The 25,222-nt window shown below is 46.6% G+C and overlaps 3 protein-coding genes across 3 annotated transcripts; 2 read left to right on the top strand and 1 right to left on the bottom strand.

The window, feature by feature from the left end:
* Positions 1-4,573: 4,573 nt before the first annotated feature.
* Positions 4,574-6,175, top strand: EDB93DRAFT_1100026 (uncharacterized protein; the record flags this gene model as incomplete). The annotated part of the gene is made up of 6 exons (XM_041446965.1): positions 4,574-4,727; positions 4,829-4,914; positions 5,039-5,188; positions 5,236-5,576; positions 5,643-5,776; positions 5,853-6,175. 6 exons carry the CDS (start codon positions 4,574-4,576, stop codon positions 6,173-6,175), a joined length of 1,188 nt encoding a protein of 395 aa, XP_041312699.1.
* Positions 6,176-13,313: 7,138 nt separating this feature from the next.
* Positions 13,314-13,727, top strand: EDB93DRAFT_1066412 (uncharacterized protein; the record flags this gene model as incomplete). The annotated part of the gene is made up of 1 exon (XM_041444907.1): positions 13,314-13,727. A coding segment is annotated over one exon (414 nt), but the record flags the coding sequence as incomplete, so codon positions are not given.
* A 9,207-nt stretch (positions 13,728-22,934) lies between these two features.
* On the bottom strand, positions 22,935-24,066 carry EDB93DRAFT_1245517 (uncharacterized protein; the record flags this gene model as incomplete). The annotated part of the gene is made up of 2 exons (XM_041452326.1): positions 22,935-23,918; positions 23,974-24,066. 2 exons carry the CDS (start codon positions 24,064-24,066, stop codon positions 22,935-22,937), a joined length of 1,077 nt encoding a protein of 358 aa, XP_041312697.1.
* Positions 24,067-25,222: the final 1,156 nt, after the last annotated feature.

Genomic DNA, 25,222 nt, shown 5'->3' with positions numbered 1-25,222 from the left:
GAGTCTACATCCTAGTGACATTGTTCTTGATCTTTTTCAATTGGATGTATGTAGAAAAAAACAAAGGAGTACAAATTTATGAAAATCAATACAGACCTTGAATTAGATGGTCATGGAAGAGGATTGCAATGTGCTGAAGTGGAAGACACTTTGGTAATGTTCCCAGTGATGCAATGTAGAGATTTGCACTATTGCAGGCTTGCAATGTGTTATACTTCAGTTCATACTGTTACAAGAACATCTAGATGCTTGGGCCCCTACCATTTTTCTCCTTATCCTTCTCGTCTCAGCCCTTGCATCACACCCTTACCCCGACCTTGCTCTCATTATCCTCGTTATCCTCACATTCCCCTTCGCTCTCTACCTATTGCTTCAGCAGAGCCAGTACATTTGGCTAGACCCTTTCTCTGACGAAGCATACCCATGCTCCATTCCACCCGATGACTGATCCTGTGGACAGTCCCCTCTACCCTTACCATCTGGACGGTAACCTATGACATGATGCACACTGCATCCCTTTGCTCTGTTTCCTTTTCTCATTCTATGACTCAGTGTGCAGTCACACATTGTACTTATACTTAGACCCGCAGTTGCACAATTGTGCCACTGCTTGTTTCACTTCCTATCTCTGTTCTTTGACTCATTTCTTATTTGCACATTCTGGTTCATCTATGACTCACCTCGAATGTGCCTTCTCCTTTTAGTATCACCCTTCAACCATCTCTTCTTCTGGTAGTATGAGTTATCATTTACTAATATGCTTCCCCTCCTCTATATAAACTCGCTACCATGTAACTAGTTCTCTAACTTGAATCTACTTGGTTCTTGATCTCCTACTCTCATCAGAGTGATTCTCTCAGCCTAGCCAGCTGTCTATATTCTACTTTCTTATTTGCTCATTGCAGATAAGTCTCTAGTTTCGATCTTTACTCATTGACTTCGTCGTTGAGCAAAGCCCCTGTTATTAGTCGGACTTCTGTCCTTCTATTAACACAGATCTTACAATTAACCTTCAGATGTCGTAAGCCTTGGCAGATATGCTTATCGTCGAGCTCCGCTTGACATAAGCTACCCAATTTAGACATAGGCATAAAACCTTGCTTGCTGAAGCCTCACCAAGCAAGACTCCTAACCTTGGGCTAGCCCAAGGACATCCTCAACTGTTGATGACACATGCTCTGTTTGAGCATTGCCAACAGACACTATCCAAGTCCATAACACATACCACCTGGATTTGCAGCACCGACTTGCAGCATCATTCCCTGACCTTTCCCCAGTTATTTCCATATCAGGCGATGCTTTCCCACATCACATGACTTTCCCACACCTTGTGATGCCCTCGCATCACTCGCTTTCCTGTGCTTTCATCGCCCTATCATCCAGGAGCATCCATCCATTGTCCAGCAAGTCTCACTGGTATGTATTTTTGCATTTTTCAATATGGCACCATATTAGAGCATGGACCTTGACTCACATACATTATTACATACATTATCTCCTACTCGGCTCACTTAGCAAGATACATATATAGGACCACATTTTTCACCCTTTATTACAGACACCTTACCCTAAGGGAGTTCCCTCATCATGTCCATAGTCAGAGTTAGAATCTATTAGCAGTCCTTTTAGTTGTCATTCATTGAGCCCTCATCTATTGCTTGTTTGATTTCACATCTTCGCATTTTGCATTCCCACGCTCTTGTGCTAATTGTGCGCAAGTTTCCTGCACTTTGCACTTATGTTGCTCACCTCGCACAGTCGCTGCGCGACTGTGGATTTATCTTCCTTGCTTCCCCTTGGATTGAACGCACTTGTCCCTGCAAGCATAGCAGACTAGGCATCACAATAGTAGATCACTATATCAGCTTTTTGTGTCCCTCCCTTAGATTAGTCATTTGATCTTCATCCAGTATATTCTTGCTAGCTCAGGATGACTATAACATACATATAACTCGCTTGAGCATAGAAGTTATGAGTCTGTGTTGCAACAAGACCATTACAGCAGGGTTTTACATATTGCATGTATATTGGTCAATCAATGCTCATTGATTTTTTGTGTACATCAGGAAAAATCTCCCCTAGGTATCACCTGGAAATTGCTTGAACATGGTGTGTATTACGATGTTTTACTGGGTTTTATCATGATATTTCACATTACTGACATTTATATAGTAAACTGCAGTCCCCTGTCAACACCATCACAGTAAAGTGGAGGAAAACACAAAAACATAAAAAAAATGCAAAATGTTTGTAGCATCTACAGTGTACTACTGGTACCTTTCACACCAGATTCACACTTGCTGAGTTAAGGCTTGTACACCACTACTTGAGACAATTTGAGTACCCAGCATTCATATTAGATATCTAAATAGTACTACCAATGCAAAGAATGATTTTTTTTTTGCAATGTTGAATATTGTCATATCCTGTGTTCCGGACCCAGACGTATCACACACATCATTTCTGGATATCCGGATCTGACCGACTTCTATCTATGTCCGGATCCAACCCGCGTCTAACTTCCGTGCCTAATCCCTTTGTACGTTCCTATTCCAGTTAGACTATATATTTTCCATACCTCATTTCACTTCCGCCTTTATTTTCCTCTGTTCTCATCTCCGGGTTCATTTACTATTTTCGATAGACTAGTGTTTGACTTTTCTATACCCTCCATCCACAGCCTCGCATAGCTTCGGACCACACTGGCTTGTCCTCCATTAAGTCCTCCTAGTATATAAACCCTGTAGAATCTATGTACATCTTTAGTTCAAATATTATCTTAGACTCTGCTCATTCTCCCCTCCGTTCCGACTTGAGTTATTCTCTCGTCGACCTCCTGCTAGTCTTAGGGTCGATCCCGATAGACTTATCACCTCCACCTCTACCTTTGGTAGTCCTCTGCTGTTTCCTTTCTAGTTCAGGACATTCATCCGGATTAGTCTTATCACCTGTTCCCGAAATGTCTGCCGGAATTCCCGCGCATCGGACAATCGGAATCTGGACATCGTCCATTAGCCTTCGGAAGTTAGGGGCATGTACTTGGGTAAGGGGCGCAGCACACAAGCTGAAGCCAAGCCTTTCAGATTAAACCCTTGAGCACAATCTTAACAGTATATTCGAACTCACACCTTACCGAGTATACTTACATCGGATTTCATGGCACCTACACAGGTGCAGGCAGTTCTCAACGCAGCGGGTTTAGTAACCGCCTGATGGGACTCTACCCCCATAGTCGATGCCTTCACCAGTTTCTCGCAGCGCCGCGCTAGTGCGCAAGGCCCTGCCTCCAGCATCTCACAACTCATGAATTGCCCACATCCATCTACCCCCACACCCACTCCTGCCGGAAACCTTCCAAACAACGATTCCGATGATGAAAATCCTCTAGGTGGAAACATGCCCAGAGATGGTGGTGGAGATCCAGATGATGAATCTCTGGAAGACCCGACTGACGACGAAAACGAAGGTCTAGGTCCGCAGGACTTGGTTTTCCTCTGCCTATCCCAAGCTATCAATAACCTGGCATGCAACAACCGCCAATCATCCTCCTCCGGCGACTCTAAAGTCAAAATCCGAGAACCAGATACCTTTGACGGCACTGAACCCCGGAAGCTCCGGGCATTCTTTGTCCAATGCAAGCTTAACTTTCAAGCTAAGCCAAAATCTTTCCGTACCGGCCATACCAAGGTCAACTTCGCGCAATCATACCTCAAGGGCATGGCCCTTGAATGGTTTGAGCCGGACCTCCTTTCGGATGATCTAGCAGATCGTCCAGATTGGATGGATGACTACTCCGAGTTCATGTTAGAACTTCAAACCAACTTCGGACCGCATGACCCGGTGTAAAGAGTAGATCTGGGCTGGGCTCTACTGAATGTGAGTCCCTAGTCCTGAGAGATGCGAGTATGCTTCGTCCCAAGAGACAACCTAAGAACTACCTTGATAATGCAAGGGAAGTCTTATACAGTTAGAGAGTAGACAAGATATTTGGAAGAAAACCTCTTTAATGTTTGTCCGTAGTTCTGAGACTACTTCTGAAGTACCGAGAAACTTGTCCGATGCGACCAAAGGTCGTCCGAGGCTGCGAAAGTGTTGTCTGAGGTAGCATGATGCCTTCCGAGGCTTGCGAAGGCTGTCCGAAGGTCTATATATGTCGGTGTGTTGAATAACAGTATAAGACTTTGCGCAACGTCCGAAGTCCAGAACAACGCTAATCTATTGGGAACTCGAGAATAAACAAAGTGCGAAATTGGCAGAGGTCTAGCCAGACAATCGTTCCAAATGAACAAGGATCGATTGTGCAATTTACGATTATACCGAGGTGACTCTACTAATTACTATTCGAAGTACGGGAAGTGAAGTGCCCTATCAGTAGCCAGCGAGCAAGATTATATCCTACTTCCGTGAGAGGCCGGAATCCATAGGCGAAACTAGTAGCAAGATAAGCAAGTCCGAACCTATGTAATAAGCCGCGATGCGTACTGCTTATACATATTCCGAGACTCCCAACAGGATGCCGATGTTATCCGTGTAGCACTAAGATGTAGTCAACATATAGTTATAATAAAGGAAAATGCACCAGCGAAGTCAAAAGGATGAGGATAGGACATGGTATGGTAACTTGCGAGGTTCAGATGGGTCTTGGAACACGAGAACTGCCTGCGGAAGGTTCGGACAAGTGCGCGTGGCCTTCGGAAGGTCAAGGGAGGTCGGGGAATGGTATGAATGTAGGTGTTGGATTGCCTGGTTCCGAGCCCAGCGCCATGACCATTGTTACATCTGCGGGGCCTTAAATACTGACCGTCCTCGGTCACCAATACTTGAATAGACTTAGTGAAAATTCTGCGAATTTGGGCGCACATGACCAAAGTTCCAACAAGGGAAATGATGCGGGGTTCGGTGGTTCGGCGAATTGTGAGAAGTGGACAGAAAAATAGAAGTCCGCTGTGGTGAAATTGTTGTTCTCTATAAAGTCTTGCTCTTTTCTCGCCACTCGTTTCTTTCCTTAACTTTTCACATCACTATGTCCTTTTTCCAGTCCTCTGTTAACCCAGATGCCGAGCACATCATGTGCACATTCCTTGCTCTCGTCGTTGAGCTCGACCAGCTCTTGGCAATCATTCCAGAGGAGGACACTCCCTTCCTCGACAAGGAAGTTTGGTGCCATGACTGGTCCAAGTTTTTCGGAGTACTTCGTTCCTCGAGAGTTTCCTGATGATGCTGATGTTCTATTAGGATAACTTCTCCTCTTGCCAGAAGGAGGCAAAGGAGAAGGGTGTGACTCTCCCAATGTCTGGCAAAATCGCTGCGAAGGGCAATGCCTGCGTTGCCGCCCTTCCGAAGGTTCAAGATGCAGTTTGTGCGATGAAGGAGGAGGCCGCCAAGCAGGCCAAGGCAAAGGCTACAGAGGAGGAACGGGTGAGGCTCGCGGAGGAGGAATGGAAGAGGTTGGCGAGCGAGGAAGCGGCGAGGAATGTTGCCAAGGAGGAGACTACGGCACCGGATGAGGAGGAGAAGGAGTCATCCGAGGAGGAGGAGGAGGGGGAAGATGGTGATGCGGAAGCATCAGGCGACCGGTATGTTCGTCCTAGGGTGAGTCTTTCCTCTTTTTCTTATCTTATGTACTTAACGTTTTTCCTCAGACAGGTCGCATGTCGACCAAATCTACGCCGGCAATCCGGTACTCTAAGCGGTGCGCTTGCTGCGAGTGGCAGAATTCCGCCTGCTTTGGTTTGGCGGGCCAGAGCTGCCAACCGTGCAAGAGAGCGCACGTCTGGTGTGAGTACAGCACCACTCCGCCTAGTAAGTTCCTTCTTCCCTTTTCACTTACTCATACTAACACTTTTCTCTAGAAGGCAAGAAGGCTGTGGCGGCAACTCTGGCGCCGGTTGCTGGGCCTTTTCGCCCCGCAGCTGTTCCGGTGGCGTGGGCCATCTCTATCTCAGAGGACGATCACGTCGCGCCTCGCCTGGTCGCAAGAGGCTCGAAGAGGAAGGCCGTGGAAGCATTGGAGGAGGAGGTGGAGACTTTGGATGAGGTGGATGAGGCTTTGCAGAAGCAGTTCGAGGTGATGGAGGCCAAGTGTGTTCAGGCGGAGGGGATAGTGAGGGAGATGTGGATCGGCATGGACCTTATCGCTAGAATGATCACGAAGCGGTGCCGCATGCACAAGTAGCTATTTTTACTTTACTTTCTTTTTCTCATGCAAAGTCGCCGCCTTCGGGCCAATACCACAGAGTTCCGGTCCTTCCTGTGTGAATGTCTTGATCCAATACCATGTCCTCTTCCTGTACCTGTAAGAACTTTGCTGTGCCTAAGAATTGAATATAAGAAGTTTTTAAGCGCGTGATCATCGGAAGAAGATTCGGAACTAAGAGATCAAATACGGATCGTGCAGAGTACCATCCGTCTTATCTTCGTCGATTTGCTGTCTGCTTCTATTCCTTCAGATGCTCGGATTGTATTCCCTTGGTTCTGGAATTATCAAAGTGTGTGGTGCACTACCTCCGCATGAGAAGAAAAATATGTACAGTAATGTTCGGTGCACAGGGGTATATCTCAGAAGTCTATTGCTCGTTCTCGGAAATTTTGTGTGGCTAAATAAGAGTCTATACACTTGCGCACGGATAATATGTAAGTGGTTTCGGAATGTTTGGAGAGAAAGGGAGAATGGAGATCACCAGATGAAACCCGGGGTAAAACAGAGACTATCATACTAGAGATGGTTTTATTTGTTGAGTCTGAACTCAATATCTTCGTCTTCTGGCTCTTCTACCACTTCACTCGCAATTTTGTCCAAAGCTTTGTCGTCCATACCAGTGATTCTGGTTACCAATACTTTGGTGTTGCTTCTCGGGTAGTACGGTAGCAAGCGAAACACCACATATCATAACTTCGATACTGTTCCGTCTAACTCGCCTAATACGTATGATTCTCCGAGAGTCTGGCGAAGGACAATCATTGGTCCGATGTACCTCGGCTTTGTCTTCCGGTTTAGCTCGTACTCTATCTTCGAGTTCCGCACAAGCACTAAGGTGCCCGGAGCGAAGTCGTGATCTCAGATGGTGTTTCAGAACTTCATTTCAAATTCTCGGATGGACCGGAACCTTGCTTTTGTGACTTTGTCTTTGACGGAATCTAGATCTTCCTGCCGCTTCATAAGTTGGTGGGCGCGCCATGCTATAAGTTCGTCGGAAGTTAGTTTCTCTTGGTTCGGTAAGTCAACTAAGAAGGTTGCTTCGGCGAGATCAAAAGGAAAGATTGGTTCTACTCCATGTACCATGAAATGCGGCGAGAGTCTGGTGGATACCTGGATGGTTACTCTCTCAGCCCATAGTACCGCATGCGCAAATTGATACCAGCGAGACTCATCCCCCTCGCAACTTTTCATGATGGCCTCCCGGACATCTCGGTGACGTTGCTCAATGATTCCGTTAGCTTGCGAATTGTACAGTGATATTCGGACACGGTTGATGCCGTATCGTGCGACGAGGTCCTCCATTGCTGATATAATGGTTGGGGCGTTGTCGGTGACAATTTTGGTGATTGGACCCCATCTGCAAATTAGCTCTTCAAAGATAAATGATGCGACAATCTTCGCAGATTCCTTGCGGAGCATCTGCCATTCCGGAAATGCGGTGAGCGCACAGCGAGCGTGGATGATTCGGTCAAACCCGCCAGCCCTCGGCATCATCATAATGTCGAAACTTCTGGGTCTGTCGGATCTGGCACTCGTGACAGCTCCTGTCATACCATTTGATGTCATCAGTCATTAGCAGCCACCAAAATCTGAGAAGAAGACGGATTCGGATCGTAAATACTCCCTTGTGCCTGAGGTCATCATGTGCCTCTTTGAGTAGCTGATACCGCTTTGCTTCGGGGACAACAAGCTGATGCTTCCCCTGTGTATGTTTCCTCCATAGTCTTCCATCGAAGATGAAATACTGTCGACATGCGCTGATGAAAGTCTCGAATTCTTCATCTGAAAGTTCCGAGGGTCGTTCTCGGTTCTCTAGGAATTTCTGAATTTTCAAGATTCTCGCATCTTGCGCTTTAGCAATCTCGGAGTGCGGGATGCGGATATCGTCGGAACCACCTTCAGTGGTATCTAAAAATGCGGAAAGGACGGTGGGATGGGTTAGCGGGTTTGGTACGGATACGGTATACAGGTAGTGCAGGTTATCGGAGTCTATCTGCACAATAGCATAAGTGCGGTCATTGAGAATTTCCATAGAAAATGAGTATGAGCGGTCGAGCCAGTCCTCATGGTCGTTGCTTTCATCCGGATCTTTGGGTGCACGGGGTCTCCTTGAGAGTCCATCAACACCTGCGTGCTTCACTGCGGGAACATGAATTAGCGAGAATCGGAATAAGAGAATACCAGCGATCCATTGGTTGATCGTCGCATTAGGCTGGAGATCGGGGTTATTAATCATCCCTTTAATATACTTCGTGTCGACCTCAACCGTGAGGTTGGTGACACCAAAAATAAAAACTCGGACTGCGCAAAGTGCGTGGAACAATCCATATAACTTGAGTTTTGCTTGCGAATAGCGGGTTTCTACTTCCGTAAGCGCGATGGATCCGAAGCGGTTCGGGTAGCGTTTTCCGTCTTCGCCGACTTGGAGAAGAATAAATCCCATGGCAATGTTGGAGGTGTCAACAGCAAGGATGACTTCGCGACCACATTCATAGTCAATCAGACGGAGTGCGGGAGATTCTAATATCAAGTCCTTGAGTGTCTGCATTGCTTCCTGTTGTTCCGATCCCCATACGAATACTGCGTCCTTGCATGTAAGGTTGACGAGAGGTCGGGCAATCTTGGAAAAATTCTTAATGAAGATATGGAGGACTCCACATGTTCTGAGGAAGCCCCGCACTTGCGTGACGTTGCTACACTTGGGCCAATCTTGGATTTTCTGCACTTTGGACTCTTCGGGAACCCTGCCTTCAAATGTGCATTTGTGACCGATGATGATAGCGGTTGGCACGGCTAAAATGAACTTAGTAGCAGATACAGTCACACCAATGTTTTTGAGCCTCTGGAGTATGCGATTGATTACCCTGCAGTGCTCCCATATAAACCAGCAGATTCCTGGGTTTTCCGGAATAGTCTCATATGAGCCGTCAGCTCGCTGATACCGAGTTTTTACTGATTTAACAGGGACATCATCAATAAATGGAGAAGTATACTCTGGTATCTTGTGCTGCAGAATAAACACCGTATCCCCTTGGTATACTTGGACTGCGTTAGCGTGACCTTGCGGCAGCATAGTTAACCGATGAGGTCCGAGTGGGGTCCCGAAGGTCATCAGGTCGCGCGAGTCCTCATGCAACGCTCGCTGATCATAACCTGAGTACAGATCCATCATACCATATACCGCGTATCCTGCGAAGGACTCGGTGTTACAATGACATTTACTCCTATTTTATTTTTCCATTCTTGTAACCATGCCGCCGACTCTAGACCCTTCTAGACTCGGCTATTCTCTCATCAAGCGGGCTGTCCGCACTTCTCTTCCTTTTGATTGTAACATAGATACTATCTTGCGCCACATGGCGGTTTCACCTATTCTTGCTATCTTGATAGGTTGTACTATTCTCCTATCTTTGTTACCATTCTTGTCGCGGCTGCGCCGCTCCCTTCTACCTATATAAACCCCATGTACCATAGTTGTATTCCTTAACTTAATCTACTGGGTTTTCCCCTTGAAACCTGATCTACAAGGTCTCCACCCTTGTAGCCTGATACTTGATTCTAAGACAGTCACTCACTGTCTTAGCCTGAACCCTTGACTGCGGTAGAAGTGCTAAAACCACTCGCCGCTGATCCTACATAGAAGCTGCCGCGCTCGTGTAGAAGGAACCCTTGAACCAGAAACCTTCCTTGTACTAGGAAGGCCAATGAACTGTCAACTCGACTGGTCTATCTTTGACCTTTGACAGAAGAACTATCCCAGTCGTAACACTCGGCGAGGTGCTCAATGAACAGCGGGACTGAGGAGTCTCGTATGGTTACCGCATTGAGCGGCTGCAAGTCGTGAACTAGATGCAGGGACTTTCCGTCTTTCTTGACAACACAGAACCAGCAAGAGCGGTATGTGGCGGTAGACAGTTCATAGACTCCGGAGTCGATTTTCTCTTTAATGATTCGGATAACTTCGCCGACAGTTGCGGGTGGAATAGGGATGTTGCACTGAGACCATGGGGTATGCGGGATCGTCGGAATTCTGTACGGCAGAAAATAGGTTTCATTGAGACATCCACATTTGCTTGCATCCCAAGCGAATGCCATTTCGTGTGCTCTAACGAGCCAATGTACGAGCTTCAGTTCTTCGGGCCATAACCAATTTGCCGGGTCTAAGTCTAGGTTGTCGGATCTCTCTTGCGTGTAGTGGATGCCCAGAACGAAGTCGGGCAGAATGGATGGCAGTGTAGGCATGCCGGCCAAAGGATCATCGGGTAATTTCCTTATAACTCTATATTCGGGGGGCATAGCCATTTGTACAGTCCGGACTTTCTTCGCGACTGGCTTATAAACCAGCGCGCGCTTGGTTTTGTTGAATGAATATACACTGTTGAAGGCATGGACAGATGAGCAATTAAAGACCGAACGGGTTGTTATGAGATAATTATAATGCGCCGAGGGGCGCACAACAAGAGGAATGTGCAGGGTATTAGTGCTCTGTGAGAGCAAGGTTTGCGCGGATAGCGCGAGGCGGTGATTAGTTTCAGAATTTAAATTATAAGGAATGATGGAGGATGTGACAGTTCATAAGTCTCCCCGTGGTAGCAGATCATCGGTACTTAAAAACCCTTCGGACTTGGATGGTCCACACACAACATATTGTGCCTACACTTAGCACACTTTCTAGCCCAAGGTTCCATAGGTATCCTGATAATTTTGCCGGTGTTCGGATCGGTGAGCGTGACATCCTGATCGCCATTAGGAAGGTCAGTGGTTAGACAACTGGTTAACATAAAGAATGGCCTGCCGAGCAGTATGTCGAAGTTGGCCGTCGGGATGATCTGAACCTGGAACATCATATCCCCTGTTCCAAAGTCCAGCGAAAAGTTTTCCATGATGCCTAGTGTTGAATCCGTTGACGTGTTGACTGATTCCATGGTCATCTGGTAGTCTGAGCAAAGCGGAACTCCACCAAGCAATCGCCAAACTGCTTGTGGCATTATGATGACCTTGGCGCCTTGATCGAGGACACAGGAGAGTACCCGGCCCCCTCTCATAGCGCCTCAGATACATTGCAGGGCTTTAAAATGGTCAGCGATGATACGACCATCCTCAGCTCGCTTCATATGCTCTTCCCAGTCCCTCAGGAATTGTTCCGTCTGAGGAAGGCTACTGAGCTCATTTACCAGTACTGCACCAACCGTGACTCATTTAGACATTGTAAGGTCTTTTATCGCCTTCTGGATATCCGGCGAAGCTGCGATTATGTCCCTTATCGGCAAACTTATGTCTGTATCCAGGATCTTATCAACGACCCTCTTTTCTGTGTCCTTATCTCCTAGCGGGAATGCATAGCAATATTGCGGTGCTTGCAGTGATGATGTGGCGGCGGCCAGAGTTGCGATAGGTGCCTTAGTAGCCAGTTTTAAGACAGAGGTTCTGGGGTTCAGTGCTTTCCCAGTCTTTGCCTCTTTCACTTGCAGAGATACGATCTCCTCCATTTGTTCTGAGGTTTTTGACGATGGGCCCAGCCTCGGGCATGACGATACATCGATGCTGTCGAACCGTACACCTTTCCCCTTGTTTGTCTTCTTCGCGCGTCTGGCGGTAAACACTGCGTATTCTTGGTTCGCTAGTCGGATCCTGCGGTTAGCTGCAAAGAGGTTGTGATGAGCAGAGTGATATTCAGAGTGGGGATCTTTGGTCTGGACAGCGAAGGTAGGGCTGCGACATGTTGTCTCAGCGGAGGTTTCGGTAGTTGCGGGGTTACGTCGAGAAAAGGGTTATCTGGTGATGGCGCGTGGGGAAATGTCGTGTTGCAGCTTTCCAAATCTAAATAAAATAAGGAGTGGATTGAATTTAAAGGATCGTCTGTGTCTTCTTCTTCCCGACGTTCGGTGAGCTCGGTAGAGTCGAGGGTACTCGGCGAGAGTTGCCGTATCACAATATTTTCGGATGACGATGAATCTGGAATGAACGGTATCAAAATATCTCTTGGAGTAATCTCCAACGTCCGGAGAAAGCAGCGAGGATTAATCCAAAGTTGTTTATCTCCGACTGTAAAGGAGTCCCTCGCAGTGGGCTCCAGTTGTAAAGAGTAGATCTGGGCTGGGCTCTACTGAATGTGAGTCCCTAGTCCTGAGAGATGCGAGTATGCTTCGTCCCAAGAGACAACCTAAGAACTACCTTGATAATGCAAGGGAAGTCTTATACAGTTAGAGAGTAGACAAGATATTGGAAGAAAACCTCTTTAATGTTTGTCCGTAGTTCCGAGACTACTTCTGAAGTACCGAGAAACTTGTCCGATGCGACCAAAGGTCGTCCGAGGCTGCGAAAGTGTTGTCCAAGGTAGCACGATGCCTTCCAAGGCTTGCAAAGGCTGTCTGAAGGTCTATATATGTCGGTGTGTCGATGTGTCGGTATGTCGGTGTGTCGAATAACAGTATAAGACTTTGCGCAACATCCGACATCCAGAACAACGCTAATCTATTGGGACTTGAGAATAAACGAAGTGCGAAATTGGCAGCGGTCTAGCCAGACAATCGTTCCAAATGAACAAGGATCGATTGCGCAATTTACGATTATACCGAGGTGACTCTACTAATTACTATTCGAAGTACAGGAAGTGAAGTGCCCTATCAGTAGCCAGCGAGCAAGATTATATCCTACTTCCGTGAGAGGCTGGAATCCATAGGCGAAACTAGTAGCAAGATAAGCAAGTCCGAACCTATGTAATAAGCCGCGAGGTGTGCAAGAATGCAAGTATACATGTAATAAGCCGCGATGCGTACTGCTTATACATATTCCGAGACTCCTGACAGGATGCCAATGGGATTGTTATCCATGTAGCACTAAGATGTAGTCAACATATAGTTAGAATAAAGGAAAACGCACCAGTGAAGTCAAAAGGATGAGGATAGGACATGGTATGGTAACTTGCGAGGTTCGGACGGGTCTTGGAACATGAGAACTGCCTGCAGAAGGTTCGGACAAGTGCGCACGGCCTTTGGAAGGTCAAGGGAGGTTGGGGAATGGTATGAACGTAGGTGTTGGATTGCCTGGTTCCGAGCCCAGCGCTGCGACCATCGTTACACCGGTCGGAGATGCGGAAATGCAGCTGGAACAGCTCTATATGTGCAACGGACAGCGCATCAACAAGTATGTTGTAGAGTTCCAGCAACTAGCTTCCCAAGTCCGAGGTTGGGGCGACAGAGCTTTGCGCCGTCAGTTATATAACAAACTTCCGGCTTGCATCAAGGACGAAATCAGTTGTCAAGGGAAACCCACCACACTTCCTGAATACAAAACTCTTGCCCAGACTATCGATGCACGATACTGGGAACGCAAGGGAGAAGTCTCCCACAAATCCAAACCCTCCGCATCCGCCCCTCCTGCCAAGCAGTCAGCTCCAACCTCCGACCGGAAAGAGTCCTCTGGCGGAAAGTCCAGAAATGCCTTGGCTTCATCCTCCGCCAAAACTCTGGACTTGACATCCAAGCTCAGAAAAGATGGTAAGCTCACCTCCGAGGAGCTCCAGAGGTGCATGGAAAAGAAGCTCTGCCTCTTCTGCGGCGGACCTGGTCATACTGCCCAGGACTGCCTGAAGTCTACTTCCCATGTGGACAAAGGTTGTGCCAGCATGGTAACTCCGGAAACCAAACTGGAGGTCTCGGAAGAGACAAAAAATTAGTCCGCAACTCTCTTGACTCCGCACGGGACACTATTTCCTTCTCCGATCCAAACTCTTTACTACCCTATGTTTCCATTGCCACTTTTCCTGATATCTCTCCGTTCCCGGCTCTTGTAGATTGTGGTTTCTCCCATTGTTTTATAGAAAGCAAACTAATCCGAGAAAACAACATTCCGACCTATGCAATCCCTCCGCTTCCGCTTCATTTGTTTGATGGTACTTCTAATGCCACGATTACCAAGGCAGTAGATTTACCGATCCATTTTCCGACCGGCATTGTTACCTCCAAAACATTTTATGTTACTCCATTGGACTCATCCTGTTCTATTGTCCTAGGATATAGCTGGCTCACCCGACACAATCCGTTGATTGACTGGGTAAAGGGCAGCATCAATTTCCATCCGATTCCTCATGGAGTGCCTTCACCTTCTCCGAACCCTTTTCCGCCGGCTCTGGCGGAAATCCCCTCCACGACCTCGCCAAGTCCCTCCGCTGATAACGCTGTTCCCAATATTTCTCTAATCAATGCAGTTGCCTTTTGCCGGGCCTGTAAGTTAGAGGGATCGGTCCAGTTCAGTGTTTTTGTCTATCCTTCTGGTGTCAATCTCTGCTCCGCTACACTCTCCTCCGAACCTCCGGACCTATCCGGAATTCCTTCGGAATACCATGAGTATGCGGATGTCTGTGATAAGGGCAAAGCTGGACAGCTCCCTCCTCATCGTCCCTATGATCTAAAGATCAATTTAGAAGAAGGAGCGGCTCCGCCCCTTGGCACCATCTATTCCCTCTCTCCAGTTGAGCTTGTAGCTCTTCGCAAATTCCTTGATGAGAATATTGCGACCAGACTTCTCCGCTCCTCATCCTCTCCACACGGAGCCCCTGTCCTGTTTGTCAAGAAAAAGGACGGCTCCCTGCGTCTCTGTGTAGATTTCCGAGGACTCAATAAAATCACTAAAAAAGACTGCTACCCGCTTCCCCTCATTTCCAACCTTCTCGATTCTCCGAGCTGCGCTAAAGTTTACACTAAGATCAACCTCCGGTCCGCTTACCATCTAGTCCAGATGGCGGAAGGAGATGAGTGGAAAACTGCTTTCCGGACGTGCTACGGCTCATATGAATGGTTGGTTATGCCCAAGGGTCTCACCAATGCTCCGGCGGCTTTCCAACAGCTTTGTCAATACCATCTTCGCCGATATGCTTGACATTTGTGTTATTGTGTACCTCGACGACATCCTCATCTATTCCGCAGATCTTGCATCTCATAAGCAACATGTCCTTGAAGTCCTCTGATGCCTCCGGAAGCATCAGCTATATGCCAAACCGGAAAAATGCGAATTCCATTCCGACTCGGTGGAATACCTTGGTTATCTCCTATCTCCGGCCGGCCTTACCATGTCTACGGACAAAGTCCAAACTATCTGCGACTGGCTGGAACCACGGAAAGTTAAGGATATTCAATTGTTCCTCGGATTCGCTAATTTCTATCGTTGCTTCATCTTTAACTACTCGGATATTGTTGTCCCGCTTATGTGGCTCACTCGCAAGGATGCTCCCTGGAATTTCTCTGAAGATTGCCGGAAATCTTTTGATACTCTCAAGAAAGCCTTCACTACCGCTCCACTGCTTACACACTGGATGCCAGATGTTCCTATCGTCGTTAAGACGGATGCTTCTGATTATGCGATCGCCGGAATACTTTCTATAGTATGTCCAGACCAGGAACTCTGCCCGGTTGCTTTTTACTCCCGGACCCTTTCAGCTCCGGAGCTCAACTACAACACGCATGATAAAGAATTACTAGCTATCTATGAAGCTTTCCGTTCCTGGCGACATTACCTTGAAGGCTCTGCTGAGCCGATAGACGTCATCACGGACCACAAAAACATTGAGTACTTTGCCACCACAAAACTCCTCACCCGCCGCCAGGCCCGCTGGTCGGAATACCTTCATTAGTTCAACCTCATCATCCATTTCCAACCCGGAAAACTCGGAGCTAAGCCCGACTGCCTAACTAGACATTGGGACGTCTACCCCAAAGAGGGGGATAAGGACTACGCTCAAGTTAATCCACACAATCTCCGGCCGATATTTATCACAGAACAGCTCGCTTCGTCCTTCCAGGCATCACAACTAGCAATTCCGGTTCTCCGGGCGGCTATACTGATGGATGTCGAGCAGCTTCATAAGGACATCTTGTCTGCCCTTCCTAATGACCCGATCACTTCCAGTCATCTTCCGGGTCCATCAGACCCGAGATGGACAGTGAACAAGAGTGGTCTCCTCCATTGCGACAACCGTATTTACGTTCCAGAATCTAATGACCTTCATCTCCGAGTGCTCCGGAATATGCACGACCACCCGCTATCCGGACATTTCAGCCAGAACTGGACTCTGGAAGTTATCCGTCTGGAATATACTTGGCCCAGAATCCACACATATGTCAAGGACTATGTTAAATCCTGTACGACCTGCACTCGAGCCAAAGTTCTGAGACACAAACCATACGGATTGTTGAAGCAACTCCCCATCCCCGAGAAACCGTGGAATTCTATATCCATGGACTTCATCGAACAACTCCACGACTCCTCCAGCTTCACCGCCATTCTGGTAGTCATAGATCGACTATCCAAGCAATCAATATTCATTCCAACCTACAACACCATCACCTCTCCGGACCTCACCTGGATATTTCTCCTCCATGTGTTTTCCAAGCACGGAGTTCTGGCTCATGTTACTTCCGATCGTGGCACGGAATTTGTCTCCCACTTGTTTTGGTCGCTCGGAAAAGTATTAGATATGGTTCTTCATTTCACCTCTGGATATCATCTGGAAGGTGACGGACAAACCGAGCGAGCTAACCAAACCCTAGAACAATACCTCCAGATCTGAGCCCCTTTAGTGACAAATTCCATGTTATACAGGTCACCTGACCTACATAATATCCCGTATAAGATGGGCCAGCGGACTGTGGGCCAATGTTATGTATATCCCCGATGTTGATGGATGGGCCAGGAGGGATATTATTTCCGATGGAGATGGGTGGGCCCATCTATGCTGATATTATATATATCCTCAAAGATGTCGGGTGGGCCAATGTAATGGTTTATTGTATAGATGGGTGAGCTGAGGTATAGGAAGTATTTTGTACACAGGTGGGCCGAGGGAGTGGTGGAATATGTATTATATAGATGGGTGGGCTGATGTAAGGGTTTATTGTATAGACGGGTGGGCCGACATACTGGAATTATTTTGTAGACGGATGGGCCGAGGGAGTGGTGGAATATTCATTATATAGACAGGTGGGCTGATGGAGGGAGATGTTATATAGACAGGTGGGCTGATGGAGGGGGATGTTATATAGATGGGTGGGCCGAGGTAGTGAGATATCTGTCTGACATTCACGGATTACCGAGTCCCAGATGCCCAAAAACCGAATCCCATTGTGCAACATCCATTCCAGACACCCGAACACCCCACCAAGTGCCGAGTGCCAAGGCCCGCACCCCGATGTCCGAAACCCGAAGCCCGAAATCCGAAAATATGTATACAACATATCCATATTTCCCTCACTGCACAAATCAGCGGGTGTCGAGTGCCAAAACCCGAAACTCAAAGCACAGTACAAAAATCACCAAGTGCCGAGGCCCGATGTCCAAAGCCCGAAACCCGAAGCCTGAAACCCGAAAATATGTGTACAACATATCCATATTTCACTCATTGCACAAATCACTGAGTGTCGAGTACCAAAACCCGAAACTTGACACCTGGTACACAAATCACCAAGTGCCGAGTGCCGAGGCCCGAAGCCCGATGTCCGAAGCCCGAAACCTGAAAATATGTATACAACATATCCATATTTCACTCATTGCACAAATCACTGAGTGTCGAGTACCAAAACCCGAAACTTGACACCTGGTACACAAATCACCAAGTGCCGAGTGCCGAGGCCCGAAGCCCGATGTCCGAAGCCCGAAACCTGAAAATATGTATACAACATATCAATATTTCACTCACTGCACAAATCACCGGGTGTCAAGTACCGAAACCCAAAACTTGACACCTGGTACACAAATCACCAAGTGCCGAGTGCCAAGGCCCAAAGCCTGATGTCCGAAGCCCGAAACCCGAAAATATGTATATAACATATACATATTTCCCTCACTGCACCAATCACCAAGTGTCAAGTACGGAAACCCAAAACTCGACACCCGGTACACAAATCACCAAGTGCCAAGTGCCAAGTGCCAAGGCCCGATGTCCGAAGCCTGAAACCCGAAAATATGTATACAACATATCCATATTTCACTCATTGCACAAATCACCGAGTGTCAAGTACCGAAACCCGAAACTCGACACCCGGTACACCCATCACCAAGTGCTGAGTGCCGAGTGCCAAGGCCTGAACCCCGATGTCTGAAGCCCGAAACCCGAAACCCGAAAATATGTATGCAATATTTCCATTTTTTACTCATTGCACAAATCACTGAGTGTCGAGTGCCAAAACCCAAAACTCAAAACCCGGTGTGCAATAGGCAAAGATAATGAAAACATGGAAGTTGTTGTCTGAGTCTAGGTGAGTGTATTGGTAGTCTTTTCTTGTCCATCGGTTATCATTTGACCAAGATATAAGCTAAAGAAATCTGAAACATCGGTGAGAATGAAAAATGAAAGTTGTAGTCCAAGTCAAGGTGAGTGTATTGGTAGTCTTTTCTTGTCAATTGGGTATTTCATTACTTGGTACTCGGTACTTAGAAATCAGTACTCAGTACTTGGTTCTGATACTCGGTACCTGGTGTAATGATAGTTGCGGCACTGGGCTCAAAACCCATGTTTTTGATACTCACATTAAACAGTATTTGTCCAACACATCCCTGACATTCTGATCCTGATCCTGACGCCCGACCCCGGCCTGAAAGTTTCGGACTCATCCTTCCTATGTCCTGTCTAGTCGTATCTATCCCCACTGGTGCATATTTACTCGTTTTCGCATTATTGAATATTACAGACAGCGTTATTACATGTAAGCATAGACCATTGCACTTTTGACATTTTTCACGATTTTCAGTATCTTGCCCTTGCATCCATGATCCAACCTTTTAATATATAATGAGCATAGCTTATATTATTGCCTCTTATGACCAAGATCAGCTCACAATAGGCTGGAGTTTGTGAGCTAGTGTGCATACTTGCCATTTCTCCTGATAAGGGGCCCATACCTTCAAAACATTGAATCTTCATGATCAGAAACCTGTAGTACATTTAAAATATATTAAGTATCATAGACATAAATTTACAGACAAATCCACCAAGAATTGAGTACTGAGGAAGTGAAATAGATAAGAAATGGAGTGTGGGAAACTTCAAAGACCCAAAGCATCGAAAATGGTCAGTGAAGCAATAATAGGACTTTAATGCTGAGTCAACTTGTGTTTTCACTATATCCCTTCCACCCACCTCCTACCCTCAAGGCAGTAGGCAGTATGGGTTCCTTAGGTAGTTTACAATCTATCCTACATATTTTTAATGAAATCTTTGGCCTGAATCATCTATAAATGCGACTTTGTAAAAATATGTCTATTGTCACATTTCACACATATGCCTGTCATTACATCAATCCTTCATGTATCTTTCTAAACTATTAGGGCTATTATAATGGACATATATGGGTGCCACCCCAGGCCTCTGATCCCATCACAGGCTTGTCATGTTGGATATCTCAACATAATGTGCAAGTCTCACTATTAATATTTATTCTTTTATCTTTATGCTCACTTACTGCACACATGTACAAATGCACACATCATCTTTACATCATTGCTAACATGCCAGACAAATATATAATCCTCATACCTGCATCATCCTACCTCAGTCTATTTGTTCTCAGACTGAGGTATGACTATACATTCATTATCATACTCGACACTGACTAACATTTAACGTAGTCTTCAAATAATCCCCAATTGACAAGAATGACATGAGTATGAAAATCAGTGGTTCTGAGCCCAGCACCGCAACCATCACTACACTGAGTACCAATACTTGGTAGGACCACCAATACACTCACATAGACTCGGACTACAACCTTCATTGAGAAAGTTAAGCATAATAATAATTTTCATTTTTTCATTATCATTTTCCTATATTGACTAGTGAGTCCCGAGTCCCGACCCTTGGTAGTCAATACAATTCCCAAGTTATTTGAACCCTACATCAATGGATAATACATAGAAATACAGAATTCATGTCCAGTTGTAGTCACGTGTACTGGGTGTTGAGTTTTGGGTTTCGGTACTCGACACTCAGTGATTTGTGCAGTGAGAAAAATATGGATATGTTGGATACATATCTTTGGGTTTCAGGCTTTGGATGTCGGGCCTCGGCACTCAGCACTCAGCACTTGGTGATTTGTGTACTGGGTCTCAAGTTTTGTGTTTTGGCACTCGACACTTGGTGATTTGTGCAATGAGTGAAATATTGATATGTTGTATACATATTTTTGGGGTTCGGGGTTCGGACATCGGGGTGCGGGCCTCGGCACTCGGCACTTGGTGATTTGTGTACCAGGTGTCAAGTTTCGGGTTTCAGTACTTGACACTTGGTGATTGGTGCAGTGAGGGAAATATGGATATGTTGTATACATATTTTTGGGTTTCGGGCTTTGGACATCGGGCTTCGGGCCTCGGCACTCGGCACTCGGCACTTGGTGATTTGTGTACCAGGTGTTGAGTTTCGGGTTTCGGTACTTGACACTTGGTGATTGGTGCAGTGAGGGAAATATGGATATGTTGTATACATATTTTTGGGTTTCAGGCTTTGGGTTTTGGGCTTCGGGGACATCAGGCTTTGGGCCTCGGCACTTGGCACTCGGCACTTGGTGATTTGTGTACCGGGTGTCGAGTTTTGTGTTTTGGCACTTGACACTCGGTGATTGGTGCAATGAGTGAAATATTGATATGTTGTACACACATTTTCGGGTTTCAGGCTTCGGGTTTCGGGCTTTGGAAATCAGGGCTCGGGCCTTGGCACTTGGCACTTGGTGATTTGTGTACCGGGTGTCGAGTTTTGGGTTTTGGACTCGACAATCGGTGATTTGTGCAGTGAGGGAAATATGGATATGTTGTATACATATTTTTGGGTTTCAGGCTTCGGGTTTCGGACATTGGGCTTCAGGCCTCGGCACTTGGCATTTGATGATTTGTTTAATGTAAATGAAAAATGGGCATGTTGCATACCAGGTTTCAAGTTTGGGGTTTTGGCACTCGACACTTGGTGATTTGTGCAATGACTGAAAAATGGATATGTTATATACATGTTTTCGGGTTTCAAACATCGGGTTTCGGGCCTCGGACTTTGGGGTTCGGCCCTCAGCACTCGGTACTTGGTGATTTGTGCAATGAATGAAAAATGGACATTTTGCATACATGTTTTTGGGTTCCGGGCTTCGGATTTTGGGTCTCAGGCTTTGGGTCTATCAGCACTCGGCACTCGGTGATTTGATAAATGGACTTTCAAGCTTCAGGCTTTGGGTGTTCAGGTGTTCATGTGTTTGGTGTAAGGAAATAGAAATTTCACACATTTTCACAAGTTTCCAGTTTCCAGTCTTGAGCTTGGGGTGTTCAGGTGTCCAGAATGGATGTTGCACAATGGGATTCGATTTTTGGGCATCTGGGACTCAGTAATCCGTGAATGTCAGACAGATATCTCACTACCTCGGCCCACCCGTCTATATAACATCCCCCTCCATCGGCCCACCCATCTATATAATGAATATTCCACCACTCCCTCAGCCCATCCATCTATACAATAAACCCTTACATCGGCCCACCCATCTATATAATACATATTCCACCACTTCCTCGGCCCACCCATCTATACAATAAACCATTACATCGGCCCACCCGACATCTTTGAGGATATATATAATATCAGCATAGATGGGCCCACCCGTCTCCATCAGAAATAATATCCCTCCCAGCCCATCCATCAACATTGGGGATATACATAACATCGGTCCATAGTCCGCTGGCCTGTCTTATATGGGATATTATGTAGGTCAGGTGACCCATATAATACAGAAATATGTCACTGTAATATGTGGCACAATGATGTCCCAGTCCTGGGCGATTGGACCATTGAGGAGAGAATGTTGTGCTAATAGAGAGGTGTTAAGGTTCTGTTGCCAGACACGTAAATGTGATGGTGATTTGATCCGGTTTTCAGGCATTGCTGGGGGGTAAGGACCAGTAGGCTTCTGTGCTTGATGGTGTTACAAATGAAGTGACCTCCACTGTTGAGGGAGCAGGTGTGGAAGGGAGGAGGGGAGGTGACAGGTCCTTGGGTGTTCGAGGTGCCTTGTTGGAGTTCCACAGATTGAAGGGAGTGATGGGGATTGAGTTTGGTCCTGTCGGTGTACTTGAGGTAGGTGCTTGAAATCCTCGATGACCTGGGTGGAATGGTGCACCCCTTGAGTGATAGGCTCCTCATGGTGGGCATCTAGATTTAAATGGGAGATTTGTTTGCCATAGGGAAGGTCGAGGTAGGGTCAGGAAAGAAGGGCATAGAGTTTTCAGGGTGCTTAGTGTCAATGCCTGCGCATTTAGATTCAAATTCAGGACACTTTCTATCCCAGCTGGTGTGACTGTTAGAGTTGCAACTAACACAGAAGAAGGTGCAGTAAGCATTGCAATCGTCTGTGCGATGGTTTTTACCGCATGTGCCACATACGTCTTGCGGGGCTTGGCAGTCCTTAGCAATATGGCCCCACAATTGACAGTATACGCAGCGTGTGGGTTCCCGTTTGTCCTTTCAAGGGTGTAGTTTTTCCTGGCCAATGTATATTCCATCCCGAAGTGTAGTGTTGGCTGAGTGGGGGTCTGCAAAGTGGAAAATCGCATGTGCGACACACTGTTGAGGGCTTCTTCTTTGTTGAGGTTTGATCCAATTAACCAATTCAATGGTGCCTGTGGTCATGCTGTTTTCTTCTTCAATTGTGCATAGCCATTCAGGGTCTTCTATATGTAAACTGATGGATAGGAATGGTACTATGATGGAGAAGTGTCATTCCTTGATGGTGGTGCTGATCCCGAGGGCTTTAATGATCTTGAGCCGATTAGACGGTGTCCTAATCCAGGTGGCAGCTTCTGAAGTGGTAAGTTCTATGATAAGTCCTCCGTTCCGAAGGCAGGTGATGGCTTTGATTTGGGTAGCTGGCATGTTGTCTGATTCTATTGCTGCAAGGGCCTGTTTCATCTTGCTTGCTATTTTGGCAGGAGACACTTCGGGTGCAAATAGGGTCTGGCCTGGTACTGAGTCGAATAGTATTTGCCGGTCCCTTGTTGATGCACGAATAAGTGCAGCCGAGATCGGAGCCAGGGTTGGTATGTTTTGTTGAACTTCAGCACTGTATGTCTTTGGAGATCCTGGTAGGGCTGTGGAGGGGTGTGTGAGTGATTCTATTGCATCTTTAACATTGGAAATGCTGCTTAGGACGGCTTCTGCTGCAAGTTCTGCACGGATTGCAGCTGCAGACGCAGAGGTGTTGTCTTCTTTTGAATTTTCTTCTATTGTAGATTTGTATTTGGTGATGGCATCGATGTTAAGTTTGAGGGTATCTGATGCTGTTAAAATGCTGGCTACTTGAGGCGAGATGGCTGCAATAATGTGGGTGGATAGCATGTTTGAGAGGTTGTCAATAACTTGGGTTGAAAGGGAGGTCGAAAGAGAGTTTGACAGTCGCTGGATGAGCATTTGGTCCTCTGTTGCAGTCTTGAGGCCGTCTTCGAGCAGCAGAGCTATGGCCCTGAGTCCTTCTATAGTGGTGCGTGGAATACCTGTGTACTGTGTGATGTGAAGAATTGTGAATACTAAACTATCATTTGTTAGTGGTTCCCCTGAGCGATGGAAAGGAGATTTCTCTAGGAATGATATACCACTTTCTTTGTCTTTTACTTCATAATCCTGCTGAATAATTTCATCTCTTGGTAACAGCAAGGAAATTGTGTTACAATGTGATGCTCTAGTTCTGTTAGTTGGGGTTGGAGCCTGGTGTAACGATGGTCGCGGTGCTGGGCTCGGAACCAGGCAATCCAACACCTACGTTCATACCATTCCCCAACCTCCCTTGACCTTCCAAAGGCCGTGCACACTTGTCCGAACCTTCTGCAGGCAGTTCTCGTGTTCCAAGACCCATCCAAACCTCGCAAGTTACCATACCATGTCCTATCCTCATCCTTTTTGACTTTGCTGGTGCGTTTGCCTTTATTCTAACTATATGTTGACTACGTCTTAGTGCTACATGGATAACAATCCCATTGGCATCCTGTCAGGAGTCTCGGAATATGTATAAGCAGTACGCATCGCGGCTTATTACATGTATACTTGCATTCTTGCACACCTCGCGGCTTATTACATAGGTTCGGACTTGCTTATCTTGCTACTAGTTTCGCCTATGGATTCCAGCCTCTCACGGAAGTAGGATATAATCTTGCTCGCTGGCTACTGATAGGGCACTTCACTTCCCGTACTTCGAATAGTAATTAGTAGAGTCACCTCGGTATAATCGTAAATTGCGCAATCGATCCTTGTTCATTTGGAACGATTGTCTGGCTAGACCGCTGCCAATTTCGCACTTCGTTTATTCTCAAGTCCCAATAGATTAGCGTTGTTCTGGATGTCGGATGTTGCGCAAAGTCTTATACTGTTATTCGACACACCGACATACCGACACATCGACACACCGACATATATAGACCTTCAGACAGCCTTTGCAAGCCTTGGAAGGCATCGTGCTACCTTGGACAACACTTTCGCAGCCTCGGACGACCTTTGGTCGCATCGGACAAGTTTCTCGGTACTTCAGAAGTAGTCTCGGAACTACGGACAAACATTAAAGAGGTTTTCTTCCAAATATCTTGTCTACTCTCTAACTGTATAAGACTTCCCTTGCATTATCAAGGTAGTTCTTAGGTTGTCTCTTGGGACGAAGCATACTCGCATCTCTCAGGACTAGGGACTCACATTCAGTAGAGCCCAGCCCGGATCTACTCTTTACACTGGGCGTCTAAAGTGCCAGTTCCCGTGGGTGCTGGACGTGTCTTTACAGTGGCCATTGTCTCTAAGGTTGACAGTAGTATCTGTTAGAATTTATCCAGGGGTTTGTAGGAGAGGTAGGTGAAGCCTGTGGGGCATCAGTGATGCCTAGAGCACTGGTGAGTGCAGTGTTGGATTCCGAAGTTTCAGGGTCCTATCTGGGGTGCCACTTGGTAATGAACCAAGAAGTGATAACTCCAGCTCTAATCAATAGGATATGTCTTGCGCATTAGCACACATATTTTATTTTGCAGATT

The sequence above is a fragment of the Suillus bovinus genome (genome assembly GCF_016758785.1).
Source record: "Suillus bovinus strain UH-Sbo-P2 chromosome Unknown EDB93scaffold_3, whole genome shotgun sequence".
Classification (NCBI taxonomy): Eukaryota; Fungi; Basidiomycota; class Agaricomycetes; order Boletales; family Suillaceae; genus Suillus; species Suillus bovinus.
This window is presented reverse-complemented; position numbering and strand designations above follow the sequence as displayed.